At 53.4% G+C, this 16,104-nt stretch overlaps 7 protein-coding genes across 7 annotated transcripts in view; 4 read left to right on the forward strand and 3 right to left on the reverse strand.

Moving 5' to 3' along the window:
- The window catches only part of BU26DRAFT_221503 (HET-domain-containing protein), a 3,533-nt gene extending 3,188 nt beyond the window's left edge, over positions 1 to 345 (forward strand). The window contains exon 2 of the mRNA XM_033820759.1: positions 17 to 345. Coding sequence (XP_033688365.1) covers positions 17 to 247 — 231 coding nt within the window. The 3' untranslated portion in view covers positions 248 to 345. The remainder of the gene's footprint in view (positions 1 to 16) is intronic.
- On the forward strand, positions 346 to 1,223 carry BU26DRAFT_221504 (uncharacterized protein). Its single transcript, XM_033820760.1, has 2 exons — positions 346 to 474; positions 524 to 1,223. Exons 1-2 carry the CDS (start codon positions 444 to 446, stop codon positions 988 to 990), a joined length of 498 nt encoding a protein of 165 aa, XP_033688366.1. The 5' UTR covers positions 346 to 443; the 3' UTR covers positions 991 to 1,223.
- Positions 1,224 to 3,427: 2,204 nt separating this feature from the next.
- Positions 3,428 to 3,733, forward strand: BU26DRAFT_399624 (uncharacterized protein; the record flags this gene model as incomplete). Its single annotated transcript, XM_033822783.1, has 1 exon — positions 3,428 to 3,733. A coding segment is annotated over one exon (306 nt), but the record flags the coding sequence as incomplete, so codon positions are not given.
- Positions 3,734 to 4,794: 1,061 nt separating this feature from the next.
- BU26DRAFT_560673 (Saccharopine dehydrogenase) lies at positions 4,795 to 6,309 on the reverse strand (the record flags this gene model as incomplete). The annotated part of the gene is made up of 4 exons (XM_033832820.1): positions 4,795 to 5,019; positions 5,072 to 5,312; positions 5,366 to 6,152; positions 6,204 to 6,309. The coding sequence occupies 4 exons, from the start codon at positions 6,307 to 6,309 to the stop codon at positions 4,795 to 4,797; spliced, it is 1,359 nt and encodes a 452-aa protein (XP_033688368.1).
- A 122-nt stretch (positions 6,310 to 6,431) lies between these two features.
- Positions 6,432 to 7,715, reverse strand: BU26DRAFT_221529 (uncharacterized protein). The gene has a single exon (XM_033820761.1). The coding sequence runs from the start codon at positions 7,493 to 7,495 to the stop codon at positions 6,554 to 6,556; it is 942 nt and encodes a 313-aa protein (XP_033688369.1). The 5' UTR covers positions 7,496 to 7,715; the 3' UTR covers positions 6,432 to 6,553.
- On the forward strand, positions 7,559 to 13,278 carry BU26DRAFT_450104 (uncharacterized protein). Its single transcript, XM_033824735.1, has 3 exons — positions 7,559 to 8,258; positions 8,307 to 8,745; positions 8,799 to 13,278. Exons 1-3 carry the CDS (start codon positions 7,935 to 7,937, stop codon positions 12,827 to 12,829), a joined length of 4,794 nt encoding a protein of 1,597 aa, XP_033688370.1. The 5' UTR covers positions 7,559 to 7,934; the 3' UTR covers positions 12,830 to 13,278.
- A 738-nt stretch (positions 13,279 to 14,016) lies between these two features.
- Positions 14,017 to 16,047, reverse strand: BU26DRAFT_400386 (uncharacterized protein; the record flags this gene model as incomplete). Its single annotated transcript, XM_033822793.1, has 2 exons — positions 14,017 to 14,269; positions 15,899 to 16,047. Coding segments are annotated over 2 exons (402 nt in total), but the record flags the coding sequence as incomplete, so codon positions are not given.
- Positions 16,048 to 16,104: the final 57 nt, after the last annotated feature.

Genomic DNA, 16,104 nt, shown 5'->3' on the forward strand with positions numbered 1-16,104 from the left:
GGCGGAAGAGCTACAGGTGCAAGTAATGGAGACTCACAAGCGGGTGCTAGGCCCAGAGCATCCAGACACGCTGACTAGCATGAACAACCTATCGTATACATGGAAAGCTATGGGAAAGCAGCCCGAGGCTCTTACATTAATGGATGAGTGCGTACAGCTAGGAACGCGGGTTTTGGGAGATGATCATCCTGATCTTCATTCCTCCTCTGCGGCGTTAAAAGCGTGGCGATTAGAAGATAAAGGCTGATGCTTCGTTAGGAGAGGAGTACGTTGGGTCTTATTAATCATCACAAGCGGTCAGAGGATGCCGCACCCTCCCCCAAAATCAAGAAATCCAAGATGTAAAAGCCGATGGAGTGGGAGCGAGGAATAAATTTGGAGGAAACGCAGGGAGGAAACGCAGTCTCCGGGTGCGAATACTGATCGTGCCGAGCCGCTGGCATATGAGATTAGAACTGGAGCAGTTACAGACATGTAAGTTGCGGAAGCTTGCTCTCACCTGGAGGCGGCTGACAGTTGCTAGTGCCCAGAGGAACCAGCGCGAGTCACCATTTCTCCGTCTTCCCCGGTGAGCTGAAGAACCGAGTCTATGAAATAGTGCTTGGTGGGAAGCTCTGGGACATAAAGTCGTTGTCGGTCAGAGGCACATTCAAGCCCGCCATCCTGAACAGCGACCGAAGCGCGCTTAGCTTGCTGCGAGTCTGCCGTCAAGTACATGCTGAAACCGCGTTGCTACTCTTTCGGATGAGCACCTTTGCCGTCGAGCTGCGTTACGGTGACGACTTAAGCTCATGGCTATTCAGGGCATGCCTTGGACACGCTACTGGTGCTATCACCTCGATACGACTAGCTTTCCACACTTTCCGCACATTCAAACTCTTTTGCCTCGCAACGCGGTTTCAAGGAGGATTCTTGCCGTTCCAAATCCTTCCGGCTCTCCAGCGCCTTCATGTGTGCGTGAAGCACCACGGCCGCGCTTGGAGCTTGTAGACAGGTTCACAGAAGCGTTCGAGCGGATGAGGTGTCCGAAGGCTGGAGTAGTGCTCACCATGAAACTTCTCCAACGAGATAAAGTCATACGCTTGTGGAAGAACTAGGGTGAGGAGGGTAGCCCTTGCTGGTATGATCTTGCACTCATGCACTCGCAGGGTCATCACGGAGTTAACGGCGGTTCCGTTTTTACAAGTCCAGCCCCTTCCAACCGAATTCCCGAGAGAACGGGCTCCTGTGCTAGATGGTTATCTAGTGGACACCCGATTCAGTAAAGACCGCAACCCGGATTCGTTATAAACGGCGGACCAAAGCTTTATGAACTCGTCCTATTCTTGGAAAGCTTACGGTGGCATCGACCGTCGCTATTCTAGCATTGTGGTCGCTCTCGAGCTCCTCGACGAAAACACGGCCGGTATTTCTTTATCATGGCATTCTTACGCATGGTCTTCTTCTTGGCCAAATCTATCGAACATGAATCTGTCTTAGATTCGGGATCACGGATCGCGGGGAGTCTCGGTATCGTTCCTCAGAGTTGTTCCTCTGAGTGTCGAGGTCACTTTGCGTTTTTGTCTTTCTTGAGATAGACGTGCGCTCACAGGCACGAATGTATGCTTTTAATGGCAGTAATAGGTTCACTCCTGATTTAGCACTCGGGGCTTCAGACTTTCACTCCTAACACATGCAGCGACAGTCGATCTTTCCCACCGTGAGTGAAGATAGCAGCCGACCTCGACCATGGCCCTTCCGCACGCTAGTTAGCGGTCTGCTACAACAGCCCTCTAGAGCTTGTCTACATCCAATTCAATAAACTGAACTCGTCATGGCGGGAACAACTCCTTCGAAAAAGCGCAAGCAGCCTCCCAATATATCACTGCCATCGACGAAGAAACCAAATATCACCCAAATCATGACCGATAATATAGGAAGTGCTACTATCACACGCCTCTCTGAGAACGAACGCCTGGATATGTGAGTACCGCAAAGCTGATTGCACATAATAGGATACTGAGGGGTATAGCTCCCGTAGGAATGAGCTCGAGTCACCCTTGCTTCGAGTTCCTGCAGAGGTCCGAAATATAATATACGAATTTGTCTTTAGCGGTGAGACATTGGAGCTGACGAAGCCTACCGACACCAATGCTTTAACTCTACTACGAAGCTGCCGCCAGATTCGAGTTGAGGCTACTCGGCTTGCGTACGAGCTCATCACGTTTGACGCCACAGAGCCGCGCCAACTACAACAATGGGCGGCATCGCGGCCGAGCCCCGAGCAACGGTCCGCGGTCACCTCTATCCAAATAACGTCGGAGCCTTTACTCATACAAAGCAAGTGTAGCGTTCCACGTTGGTGGTGTGAACCATTGGACGGCGCTTTTGCTCAACTACCTGGAGTGCAGAGCGTCCGGTTGCTCGTCTATTTCAACCACGAACAACCTTTCGATATCCATGAGATGTTTCTGCTTTTTTTTAGGATAAGGGTTCGAGCTTTCAAAGAGAAGGTCGAGAGTGGCAATGTAGGGGTAAAGACGACGATGGACGTGGTCGATCACGGGGATGGGAGCCTCGTGTGGAGCATTTAGGGCAAGGGGCGTTGCGGTCACAATGGACGGCATTCCGCTCACGGCGACCAACAGATTTCTCTGGCTGGATGTTAAGCGACACCCCTGCGAGCTGCATCCATAATTATTCGCTATCGCTTGTCGTCCGGCAATAATTTCTAGATCGGCAATATGCGGTAGCAGCGGCATGACCAATGTTGCATACCACTGGCGGATTCAAAACTTATTGCATTTGCAACCACTCGGAGAGGGGGAATTCAACTGTCTTAGCAAGATTTTCCTGCTACTGGGTTTACCATTATGAGGGTATAGACTATGCAGCCTACTACGCATCAGCTTTGAGTCCGTACTGAAATTGACTTGCTGGTGGCGTAGACGGGTTGTAGTTTATCGATGCTTCACCACAGAACTCACACTAGGAGCAATACCTCTGTTGCGAAGAGACGGACTCGGTCTTTACTGGCTCCTTGACGTGCCCCCGCATCCGCATTCCCACCGCTTATCCGAGTGGTGAAGGTGAAGCCCCGCAAAACTCAACGATACGTCATTGCCACGCAGTGACCCATGCCTTAGCGCCTTTCTAAGTGTAGTATTTCATCTTCTCTTTCCAGCCTGAACTTTTCTCTTCCCTTTTCCCCACGCACGAGACTCTCCCAACCACATCTTCAACCATGGCGACGCGGAACTCGACAACGAGTCAGCCGCTGAAGCGCAAGCTGCAGGCGCCCGAGCCCAGCAGACAGAACACCAAGAAGCAGATGAAGACCAGCCAAGCTATGCTTAGGGAAGTCGCCGAGAACAAGCAGCTCGGAATGTGAGTTCTGTAGACATTTAATACTTGCGAACACGTGCTAATCAATTGCAGTTCTCAGAGAAATCAGCGCGAGTCGCCACTCTTGCGTCTGCCTGCCGAGTTAAGGAATAAGATATATTCCTACGTGCTTGGAGGCAGACTCTGGGAGCTGAAGGACACGTTGACAGCGGGCAGCAGAGAGAAGAACAGCATGAGCCTGCTCCGAGTCTGCCGGCAGATCAATGCTGAGACAGCCTCCCTCCCTTTCGAGTTGGGGACCTTCAGCTTCGAAAGCCTCAGCGCGCTTATGCAATGGTCTCAGCGCATGCCACCGAAGCAGCGAGACGCTGTTCGCTCGGTTAGGACGGCCCACTGTAGTTCTTGGGATCCGTTGTTCGGTACCAAGATATTCGACCAGGATGTAGACTGGATCGCGAAGTCAATTTCGCGCCTAGATCTTCCTCAGCTAAAGCACGTTCACGTCCGCCTCTATCATCAGTCCTCCTGGCTGGGAACTGGGGACGAGCGAGTCCGAGATGCCTGCGCCAAGGCGGCCAAGGTCATTGAGGGATCTAAGGAAGATGTCCAAGTTGTGGTGGAGCCGAAGGGAGTGGAGATTGACTGGGAGGGAGCCTACATGGACGAGCTAAAGGAGTGGGAAGACGCAGAAGCAGAAGAGGAAGAATCAGAAGACGACGACGGCGACGACGGCGACGACGGCAACAACTACGACGATTACGGTGACCAATATATGTAGCTTCTAAGAAGCCAGGTCAGTCCCCCATTACCTCTCTAGATCCGGCCTCGATCAAACTGACAGTCAGCTAGGACTACATGTACTGCCATCATCCATCTGCTAAACGCATCATGGCTTTCGGCATCGCTCCCTTCAGGATTGCAACAGGATTTGGATGGGTTGCTTGGGGTTTATCGGTTGTTCCTCATGGTTTCATGAGGACCACGAGTAGTGGCTCTGATGGCATTCAGACCGTAAACTCTGGGTCTCTTGTCTTCTCTCTCCAGCATCTCTATGCGCGGGCTTCTTCTGGGAATGTGCGACTCCAGGAAGCGAGCGCCGGCGAATTGATGAGACGTTTTTAAATGGCAAGGAAAGAGTTTTCCGAGTCTGTCTCGTCATTCTACGATCTTATAGCGGAATGCTCTTATTTGCCTCGGTTCCTTAGAGTGATAACTCTCATAAAAAAGGGAGTGCGAATGTGTCGCAGACTCAAAGAAGAGGCTTCTATATACCGCGTAAGCTCTATACTCCGCTTTAGTTTCTAGCCTGCCGACTTACGCTTCTTTTCTTTCCATCTTAAGAGTCCAGCATCACCAACACCAAGCATATAAATAATCCCTTGCATGCCGTGACGAAATTCCAAGCGACCTAGTATGCTATCGCAGGCTACGATTCCCAACCTCGCCGCTCACAGAAAGTTAGGTCCTTCCTTACGCCTTAGCTTCGACCATCTTGACGCCTTCCTTCTCCAGCAATTCTCTGATCGGATCGCACATGTCTCGCGTATACGGTGCGAGAACACCTGGTTTGTGCAGCGCAGGATGCCCATCCATCAGCAACTGCGTTGCAATACCACAGGTCACCCCTACTGACAGAGCCATCGCCGAATAGCGATCTGGATCACCGAGCAGCTCAAGCGTGGACGTGAAGGTTTCCTGCAAGATTTGTGTTAGCGATGTTAAGAACTGTTGTTGCGTGATAACATACCTTCTCCCCTCCAGCCCATTCGACAACGAACTTGTGCTGAAGCATAACCAAGTCCCGCTCGCCAGGTGCAAAACGTATGAGCTTTTCCAGTCGCGCACAGAGCGTGTCGAGAAGATTTCCTCCGACGATCGTGGCCGGCTCCGAGGAGAAAATGCCCATCCACTTCAAGCCAGCAATGATGCGTTGACTCTCCGCTTCAGTCGGGAATCGGGCGACTTCTTGGATGCGGGATATGAGGGAGCTATGAATGAAGAGTAAACATCTTTCCTGCGCAGTTTGGAAGGGCTATGCTACCTCTCGTCCGAGCCTGATGCCGCAATCGCACGCTGCTGAATCTGCGCCCACGTCATGCCATCCTTCAACCACTCCTTCCTGCCTGGTTCGAGCCAGCCCAGCTTTTCCAGTGCGTGCACGAACGCTGGGTTGCCCATGTAACGAAGCGAGCCACGAATCACTGTGTGCGCTTCTGGGATACCATAGAAGCTCTGGAACGGTACCGAATCGCGGTTTGGATACGCGACGAAGTCATAGCCATCCATGACATAGTACGGTGCTGCAGTCGCCATGAGCTCTTCAGACGGAATCTCTTCGACCGAGCCGTTCCTGAGATAGCGCGCAGAGTTCCTCTGCGAGAGGAAAGCGCCACGGGGCGACCAGGAGAACTTGAAGCCAAGGGGGTTGTCCGCGCAATCGGGGGCGGGAAGTCCTCCGCAGTAGGAGTAGAACTCGAGGACTTTGCCGCCTTTGGCATGGACCTCGTCAATCTTCTTGATGGCGTAGAGGTGATCCACGCCAGGGTCCACGCCCACTTCGTTCAGGACAGTGATCCCGGCTTTCTTGGCGGCATCGTCGAGCTCTCGTATGGCGTCAGAGACATAGCTCGTCGTGACAACGTGTGTACCACTCTTAAGAGCAGATTTGATGACAGCCGCGTGATACGTATATGGGATGAGAGAGATGACAACGTCATGGGCCGAGATGTGTTTGTCTAAGTCCGCTTCCGAGCTAGCATCAAGAACGATGGGATGGGTACGAGGAAAGCCTGCGGCAAGCTTCTCGGCTGATGCCAGGGTTCGGCACGCTGTTGCAGATAAGAATCCGTCGAAAACTTAGGCAATGCTGTAAAACTCACCCACTGTAATGTAGTTGTTTAGGTTGCGGGCCAGGTACTCAATGCAAGGCGGAGCTACCATGCCGCTGCCAAGTACCAGGATTTTCTTCAGGTTTGTAGAAGTCATGATGACGGTCTAGGAAGATACGCTTGTAAAGTGGATGGGAAGTGGAAGAGAGAGTGCGAGGAATAGTAGTAGCGAGTGTCCTACAGTTTAGTCCGAGCTTTACTCCAATCCAATCCGATGCCCGCCCTAGCATAGTAGGAGCTAGTAGACCCACGGGTTCATGCATGCAGGTGATGCCAAACTCCAAACCATGAGAACCTGCCTGGCAGATGCTCAGGATACTAGTCTGATATTCAGAGCCTGCTCAAAGATAGCTACCGCTCGAAAACCTGTCGCCGAAACCTTTGGCCTTGCTCAGCATCTCCCGCTTCTGCTTGTGCGAGATCTTGGTGCCCACGGCCATGTCCTTCTCGTAGTCAAAAAAGCGCGCACTCGGGTCGTCCTCCTTCTCCTTCTCGCCCTTCTCCTTGTGCTGCTCCACCAAACTCTTGCCCCTCGCGGCGTCAATCTTCTCCCTCATCCTGCGCGCTTTCTCTTCCTCTTCCTTTCTCCGCCGGGATTCCTTCCTGGAAGTGGATGAGTTAGAGGGCGCAGAGATACCCATCGCTTCATCCTGCAGCCGCTTGAGCTTCTGCTCTGGTGTCTCCGTCCACACGCCCATCCCCCCGCCGCCGCCAGTTTCTCCAGCGCCCTTGCCCGTGTTGAATTTTCGCGCGCGCATCTTGGTGGGATCCATGCGTGCAGCGAGATCATCTTGCGTGGGTGGCATCGTCATCCAGTCATCCCGCTTCACTTTCTTCGCTTCCTCGGTATATTTCGGATCCGTGTCGAATGCTGACTTAGCCGGGGGGGTTCTCTCATCGTCGTCGTACGAGGCATATGCTGCGCCGGTAGGTGGTGGGGGAGGCCCAAAGTCATCGTCGCTGCTGTCCGAATCGTCTGAGGGAGGGTTTGGCGGTCGTTCGTCAAGTGGCGCTGGTGGAGGAGCGGGCCCTAGCACGCGCGCTGGCTTGGAGGGCTTCGGAGGTGCTGGACCAACGTCGCTTGCCGGGCTGCTTGTTCGCGACTGTGACTGTGGCGGCAGCGAGGGCCCAACCGCGCGCGGAGGTGAGGGATTCGGCGGCGGGGGAGCCGGGCCAATAACTCTGCGCCGCTTCTCGCCGGATTCGGGGCTGGACGAGCGGTCATTGTCGTCTTCGCGGCTGCGCTTCGCCAGATGCGGTGGTAGCGACGGTCCGATGGGCATAGTTGCGTTGGCCGTGATTTGGAGAGTTTCGTGGACGAGGTCACGACGTCGAGGTTGGGGTCTGGGAGCTTGGACCTTCACCCCTCGGCAAGCGCCGCAATGGACGAACTGCACGAGAAGCCCGACAGCAGCATCGCGTGCCCCTCGCCTGCGACTTGTCTCCTGCGCTTCTATTCGCGGCTTCGCACGGTTCCTAATATCCGAAGAGAGCAGCCGAAGGACTTACAATTCTAACAGTGCAGCCACAGACGACAAACATCGCGAATCCTCCAGGCGCCCGTCTCGTATCGCAAACCTCCGCCAACCGCCCCGTCAACGCTCAATTGAATCGCGATATAGAGGCATGGTGTGAAAGAGCTGGAATTACTGTGCTCTAGATATCTCCAGAGCCCCACCATAGATGCGCGCGTGAAGCGATGCTTTGCGGACAGCGAGCCTCATGAGCTCAGATTCGGGAGAGAGCCCTACCAGCGCTCACAATGTGGACGAGGACGAGATAGACGTGGGCTCTCCAGCACCGGAATCCCCGACGGAGCTACAGGCTGAAGAGGAGGGGGCTGTGGAAGACAGCCATGGCGCACAAGAAGACGGGGAGGAGCTTGCGTCAGTAGGAAGCGGCACGAATGCCATGTCCTTCGCAAGACGGCGGAGCCAACCAGAGCAACAGGAGGAATCTGCTTCAGAGCCATCTATACAAGCGCCAGTGCAGAGACCGAGGAGCCCGGAATCGACATCCACCCCCGATGATACACCCTCGATACAGGTAGGTCGCAGAATCCCACATTGGCAAGAGCTGTGCTAACTGCGCCAGGGCTCTCTACTCTCTTCCCCCGGCAGCAGCGTACCAGCTTCACACAGCTCTCTGCGACCCCACCGTCCGACCTCGCTCCAGCCTTTCGAGCGCCGATTCTCCGCTCGACTTTCTCCCTCGCCGCTAGCGTCACCTCGCATAGTCTCTAGCCCCGCCTTTCTTTCCTCACATTCGCGACAATCTTCGGTATCAAGTAATCTGCTCTTCCAGCAGCAGCCGGACGAAACGGATACACCACAGGCGCCATGGGACGTTGTGCGGTGGACCAAGCTAAAGAAGATCACTGGGCAGGTCTTCTCGGAAGTCGGAAAGCGCAACTTCGGTCGACCGACATGTCTAAGTGTTACAGCGTCGCTTGTCATAGGGACCTCCAAAGGCTTCATTCTCGTGTTCGACTATCAGCAGGTCCTCAAGTCTATCATAGGTCCTGGCACGAAAGGTAGGTTGAGCGAGAGTGTCATCTCTATTATGCTAGGCTAACTCCAAGTGCAGCCATTGAGTGCGGTCCTGTAACTGCTCTAGCTCTCTCTGCAGACCACTCAACCGTTGCCGGGGGCCATGCGACTGGGCACATCTTCACCTGGGAGCTCTCCAGGCCAGCAAAGCCATTTCTTCACATACCGCCTATAGATCGGAGTTCCATAGACAATCGACGGTCAGATAGTCATGTCTCAGGGGTTGCTATTCTGCATGTTGGCTTCCTTGGCACCCGTCATACGGCGCTCGTCTCCGCGGACGACGGCGGCATGGCCTTTTCTCACCTCGCCACCCGGGGGTTAGGAGCCATTGCAAGAACAGTCAAGATCACGCGCATACTGGGAAGATATCCCTTGTCGGAAGCGTCCTTGGAACGACCACGCAAGCCGAGCTCTGTTCTTGCCTTCTCTCCTCTTCCGCTCGGAAACGTAGAGCAGCCAACAGACGACATGGGGCTCACGGCTCTTCTGACGCCTTACTTACTGGTCATTGTTTCTACCACGCCAATTGCGCAAACCCAGCACAAAGCGTCTAGACCAAAGGAGATCGCTCCACACAGCACGCTGAGTGGATGTCTCGCGTGGTTCCCGGCGGTGAAGCTAAAGAATCCTTCCGGAGACCCCAATAAGGCTGTCTCGAAAACGAAACTCGTGTACTGCTGGTCAAACATTCTGACTGTGTTAGACGTGGACTGCATTGTGGCTGCCCCCACGGAAAAGGAGAAGCCGACTGAGCTCAAATTCAGACCACGCAGTCGATGGAGAAGCGAGGAAGCCATTGTTGCAGTACAGTGGCTAAGCAGATCAGTTCTTGGTGTGCTTACTATCAGCCAGCGTCTGCTCATTCTCGAAGACAATACTTTGAGAGTGACTGACAGCTTCGACCTGTTACACAAGCACATCTACCATTCAGACCTGTTTTCTCGGCAGCTGAGGCCCGTCGTCGAGCAGCTGGATGAAGCAGACACATCCATGCATGGAGTTGTTGCGGATGCATTTTACATGAGCTTCCGAGCTTATAAGGGGCGGCTGTTCCTGCTAGGCTTTAATGATGTCTCCATAGGTACTCTATCGAACTGGGCCGACCGTTTAGTTGCGCTCATGGAGGCTGGAGATTTCATTGCCGCTATCAGCCTGGCCACGTCTTACTATATCGGCGATGCGGACAGGCTAACGGTAGGCCTTCCGGATGACGACAAAACTCGACACGCTCTCGTCCAGGAGAAGCTGCTCGAGATGATCTCAGCTTCCTTGAAATACACCTTTTCCCACGAAGATAGTGAAGGTCAAGCACACGAGAAACGATTCAAGGAGCTCGCCGAGGTTTGCTTCACCGGTCTTCTGAGTATGAAAGAGCTCGACTTTCTGTTCGAAGATGTGTACGATGCCTTTGAGGAGGGTTCTGCCGAGAAGGTGTTCTTCGAAACGCTTGAGCCTTATATCGTGGACGAGGAGATCACTGCTGTTCCTCCGAATGTGCTGAAAGACCTGATAGCGTTCAATGCCTCCTCCGGTCGCGCCGCCCGCCTCGAAGAAATGATCTGTCGTCTGAGCACCGACACCATGGATATCAACCAAGTCACCACCCTCTGCCAGCAATACAATTTGTACGACGCGCTCATATATGTCTGGACGAGTGCCATCGGCGACTTCATTACACCGCTAACTCACATCCTCTCGCTCATCAAAGTCGTGGATTTCGATGTGGACGAAACAGAGAATATTTACATGGCGTCGGCGATGAAGATATTCCCTTATCTGGCTTATACTTTTACGGGACGAGTTTACCCCGGTGGCACGCTAATGGACGACGATCAAGCCTACAGCGCGAAGAAAGACATGTATCGATTCTTGTTCTCGGGAAAGAATCTAGCATGGCCTCCAGGCTCGGGTGATATCGTATTGACGCGCACTGACAAAGGTCCTGAGCCGCCCTTCCCTTATCTGCGCCTCGTCCTGGAGTTCGATGCTATGAGCTTCATGAGCATGCTCCATGAGGCATTCGAGGACAGTTTTCTGAACGGAGAGCAGGACGCTGTGAACGGCAACCACGTCAACGGGACACAGCACGACTCCGCTCTTACGCCCACGCGACAATACATCATCAACATTCTCCTAGGCATCATGACGACAGATAACTTCGACCCCGAAGACATTATCTACTTCTACATGTTCATCGCTCGAAATCTGCCAAAGTACCCTCAGCACATTATCCTCCCTGGGACGTCTCTACATCAAATCCTCGTCGGACTCTGCAACTATCCCACGGACGTTGTCAAAGAAGACTGTCAGCTATCGGCCGAATATCTCCTCTCTATATACCATCCGCCAAACATCCAAGCCCTCGTTCCTCTCTTTGAGAAAGCTGGATTCCATCGCGTTCTCAAAGCGGTATATCGCGGCTCACAGCAGTACGCTAAGCTTGTGGACACCTACCTTAACGATACGGAGGACAGAGAGGCAGTTTTCGGTTGCATCAGCGACTGCTTACGGCCTAGTAAAGGCCTCATCAAAAAGCAGATCAACGAAGTCAAGGCGGTCCTCGTGAATCGAGCAAGGGATTTGGTCGCTGTAGACCCTGCTCGTGCCTCGCAAACACTAAACCAATACGCGCCTGACCTTCTGAAGCCAGTGCTAGATGCCCTAGAAGATGAGTCGGATGCCCAGTATCACTACCTCAAAGCTATCATCGAGCCCGACGAGAACGGCCAAAGGGAACCCCACACCATAAGCGAAGACCTTCCCTCCGGCTTCACAGAACGCTATGTCCAGATCATGTGCAAGTACAACAGCACCCACGTCGCAGACTTCGTCAGCCTCCTGAAGTCTGGCGACTTGCAGCTAGATCCCGTACTCCCCGCTCTAGAGAAGAGTGGCGTCATCGACGCTGCAGTCGTTCTGATGGCGCGGGATGGCCTCGTTAGGGACGCAATGGAGCGGCTAGTCAAGCACCTGGGTACTCTTGAAACCGCCCTCACTGGCCTGGTGAGCGCAGCTGCAGTGACGCCGGATCCAGCGAATACAGAAGAGGCGGTACAGGATCTACTCGAGGATATTCAGAAGTATGTCAGGGTGGGTATCTGGCTATGTCAAGGACAGACACGCTCTATGGAACGGCCGGCCGAAAGCTTGATCGACAGGCGGAAATCAGCATACGGAGAAGTTCGCGAAGAGGAGCTGGCGCTCGACGAATACCTCTGGCTCGAACTAGTCGACACAGTCGTGAGACTTATCAAAAACGTCGCTGTCGCGATTTCGGAACTCCAGCAAACGCTCGCGTCCTCACATAGCAATCAAGCCCAGCCCATCGATACCGCGAAGATAACCACAACCCTCCGCTCCGCAGTCCAGCGAACATTCTCCGCCCTCCTAGCCTCGACCACCATCCCACCAAAGGCGACCTCTACAACAACCACGTCCCAGCCATCAACGTCAACCTCCTCCACCACCCGCCCGCCTCTCACACCCCGTAAATCCACCCAACTCCAAACAAACCCCTCCTTCCTCCGCATCCTACGCGTCTTCCTCACCCGCGCAACCCACACCTCCCCCTCTCTCTCCGACCTGCGCGCCGTCCTCTCCGAAATCTTCTCTGCCTACACATTCGAAGAAACCATCCTCAGTCTCGCAAACCGCTTCCTCGACAAAGAAGGCTTCGAGCAAGTGCGAGAAATCAACGAGCTAAGGCAGCGGGGCTGGCGGCCTAGAGGCCAGGTGTGCGAGGGGTGTCGGAGACGGGCTTGGGGACCGGGCGCGGGAGGCGCGATTTGGGAGGCGTGGGAGCGAGCGGAGGGCGAGCGGGCGCGCAAGAGGTTAGAGGTTGCGAGTGATGAGGCGGGGGGTAAGGGTAAAGGGAAGCGCGCGAGGGTGGAGGATGACGGCGTGGGCGAGGGGAGTCAGGCGGGGGCATTGGTGCTGTTTGCGTGTAGGCATCTTTGGCATAGGGCGTGTTTGGAGAAGGCGAGCGCTGCTGGAGAGGGAGATGGCGATGGAGCGAAGAAGCAGGATGGTGCGAAAGTGAGGTTCAAGTGTCCGCTTTGTGTATAGCTTTCTCTCGTATGTATAGCTTAGCGTTGAGGTTTGTATCTACATTATTATTTTTTTCTACGCTGACGGTCAAGGTTTGGGGAGAAGAAATTTTGTTTTCTCCGCCACGGACCCTGACGTTTGGGTTTTTTTTCCTGAGTGAACTGATTGAGTCCGCGAGGATGACGTCAAGGAAGAGAACTATTTGAGGAAGACTGAGCGTCTGTCCTTCCTAATGAGTTATTTTTTTCTGGAGGGGGTGGGAGAAGGTTTTCACGACTTAACCGTTTCAGGTGCATTCGGGGCATTACTATCGGGACTTTAGTGTTCACCATTAAGGAGCGGTATCAGTGACGTCGTGTGTCATAATTGTTGAATTTTCTAGATACGTGGATACGTAGCACTCCGGCATTGGGATTCAGAGGACCAGATGCGTCCTTAGGTGAGGCACGTCCTCGCTGAGAGTGCCTGTTTTTGAAAAAGGAGGAAGGGAAGGAAACTTTAGAAAAAGAAGGAAAGGGGGGAAAGGGGGCAAGCATATCCTAACGTCCGCCGCGGGGTCCCGAGCTTGTCCCTCGCCGTAGAAAAGAGACTGATCTACCAAGCCAATGTCGAAGAGCATCAGTGCTAGAAGAGGAATGGTTGAGGCTTTTGCAATGTTTGACGAGCCCAAGTGGGATCCCTGTCGACTCAGTAGGGGACATGTGTCGTCGCTCCTGAATCCTTCTCTACCCGTAGCAGCTCAAAGTCGGATGCCGTTTGCATTGCCCCAATTGCGCTCTGAAGTGAATGCGCTATACGAAGTCAGCGTAGTCCTATTTTGTTTGGATACTAATAACTTACTTGATCCGAGGAGGAAGAGAGTTAGCGCACTCCTACGGATGATACAGAATTCTCTCGAAAGCGACCTTCGCGTTGCCAATATGCTCCTGCAATCTCCATTCGTTGGCTTCGATGAGAGCTTCTTCCTGTTTAGTGAGGCTACTCTTGTGAACAACTCTCACTGCAACATGTTTGAGTTGTGGGAGCTGCTGGAACGGCAGTGCGGACTGCAGAGGCGTCGGATCGCGGGGGTAGAAGTCCCCATTGTAATTTTTATCGCAATGCAGCATTCTGAAAGCCCCCCTAGTGACAAGCTGAAGTTGGGTAATGACCTCACGCTTAACAGACAACAGCTTCCACAACCATGCCAGAGCATCTTCGTGCTCGAACTTGAAGACGTTCACCTTGAAGGGAAGAATTGCGGTTTCCGCGTAGATTTGGCGACAGACGCGGAGGAGGCTCAGTTGATTCTTCGTTGTGTTGGCAGCCTTTGCATCTGGTATGCGCCACGCGTACCTGCCCTTGTAGCGGTACTTGACGTGCATGTCGAATGTCGTTCCGCCGACCACATACTCCCAGATGGCATTCCTTATCTTACCAGGCAAGCGCAAGAGCGGTGATTTTACGTTTTCCAGGATTCTGTGTTATGTCAATAAGGTTCGCTCTTACACGTCGCCGACCTTCAGTATTACTTACAGCTTCGGATACCTGCCACCCTTCCTCTCGACGTCCAGAAGACCATTCTCAAGCCGTCGAACCTTTCCGTACTTTCGTTTCGGCCTCGGCTTCTCGACTCCATCGCGAGATACCTTGGCCTCGGCTACTGGCGATTTGGTGACCGGTTTGCGGGGTGACATGGTGGGCGCTCGTGGCGGAGTATTGGTGAGAGTTGAGGTGGGAAGTCGGAAGGTAGGGGCGACTATATAGGGTTGTAGGATCCCAAGGTTCCTAGGTGAAGGTAGATCGAAGACTCTCTCTCACTGCAGTAATTGCCGATAACTCGAGATGAAGGCGCGAGTGAGGTATACGGAAAAGAGCGGCGGGCCAGCGGTTGTCCCCCGTTACTCGGGGTTATTGGAAAAGAGAAAGGAAGAATACAGAGTAGGGCGGTTGCGGTAAGGCTTCCGCTGTCTCAAATAATAGATAGCGGGTATATATAGGAACTAGATGATGAGGTTCGCGATGATCAAAAATGGAAGATCGACCCTAGTCTGTTTCGAGTTGAAGATTTCCACCCTTTCAGCTTTACGGCTTGAGATTCCCGCGGCACCAGAGCTCAACAGACTACTATTTAGCAGAGACACATGTGGTGTCGATAAGGAGGAAACCTAGGGAGGGGTCGAAAAGTTTCCATAGGTTTTGTCCAAGATGGCCTTGGGATGCTAGTGTAAGCTTGTCTGCTCATTAAAGCTACTCAGTAGAGTGCTCCCTGCTAGAGATGTGAAATCTACTAATATGTCTAAGTGGTCCCCATTTCATATGGTCGCTGCTGAAGTTAATGGGGATGCGAATAATCGAGATGGTGCTGTCGAGTGCCCCAAAGGGGAGGGAACAACGATCATAGACAGTTCCGAAGAAATCAGGTCCGTGGCGAGAAAGCCGCAAAAACCGAGAGGTCTGTCTACTATCAGCGATGTTCATGCCAGTTGATGGGATCTCCTCGTTACTCGCCTTTGTTATAGAGATCGGGCAAGAAAACGATTTCCGGACATTTTAGGAAGGTTACTTCCACGTTTGGGTTTCCCACGTGGATCCGGTTCTTTAGCTTCTCCATCTCCGAATCGTCGTAACCTCGACCGAACGTTTCCAGTATGGATTCGTCGGGAACGAGCACTTCAATCTGACGAAGTGCAGGAAACTTCGAGGCTGGGAAGGGCGCAGTTCCGTGTCTCAAACCACCGCAATCGTCCCTATAAGTCTCCAACTTGAACCGAATCGACGTTACTGCCCGCCGCTGCGCAGCTGGCAGACGGTCCATAGATGCTTTGGCGTTCACCGCCATCTGCCCGAACCAGATGGTATTGAGCTTGTACGGCAGTGCCGCGGTTTCGTTGTAGATCTGTCGGCAGACGCGCAACAGACTGAAGCGATTTGGTGTACCGTCCCGACCGGTGAGATCAGGCCTAATGGTGTCACCCCTGAAGACATATTGCCATATCTCGTTCCTGAGCTCTGGAGGCAATAGTAAAAGTGGCGACTGCTCGGCGTTCTTCTTGGCCCTGCGGATAATCAGTACTTGTAATATGGTAAACGTCCAACCGCACTCACATATCGATGTACTTCCCCTTCGGCGTCACATTAAGCTGGCCATTTCGAAATTTCTTGTACCCGCGCTTTGGTTTCTTCACGCCATCACTCAGAGTCTTTTCCGGTACATTCGCTGCCGAAGAGCGTGTGGTCGATTTATGGGGCGCCATGTTGAGTCTAGCACCCTATGTAGTAGTGTGGTGGAGGAAGAAAGTAGAGAGCAAGGG

The sequence above is a fragment of the Trematosphaeria pertusa genome (genome assembly GCF_010094035.1).
Source record: "Trematosphaeria pertusa strain CBS 122368 unplaced genomic scaffold BU26scaffold_3, whole genome shotgun sequence".
NCBI lineage: Eukaryota > Fungi > Ascomycota > Dothideomycetes > Pleosporales > Trematosphaeriaceae > Trematosphaeria > Trematosphaeria pertusa.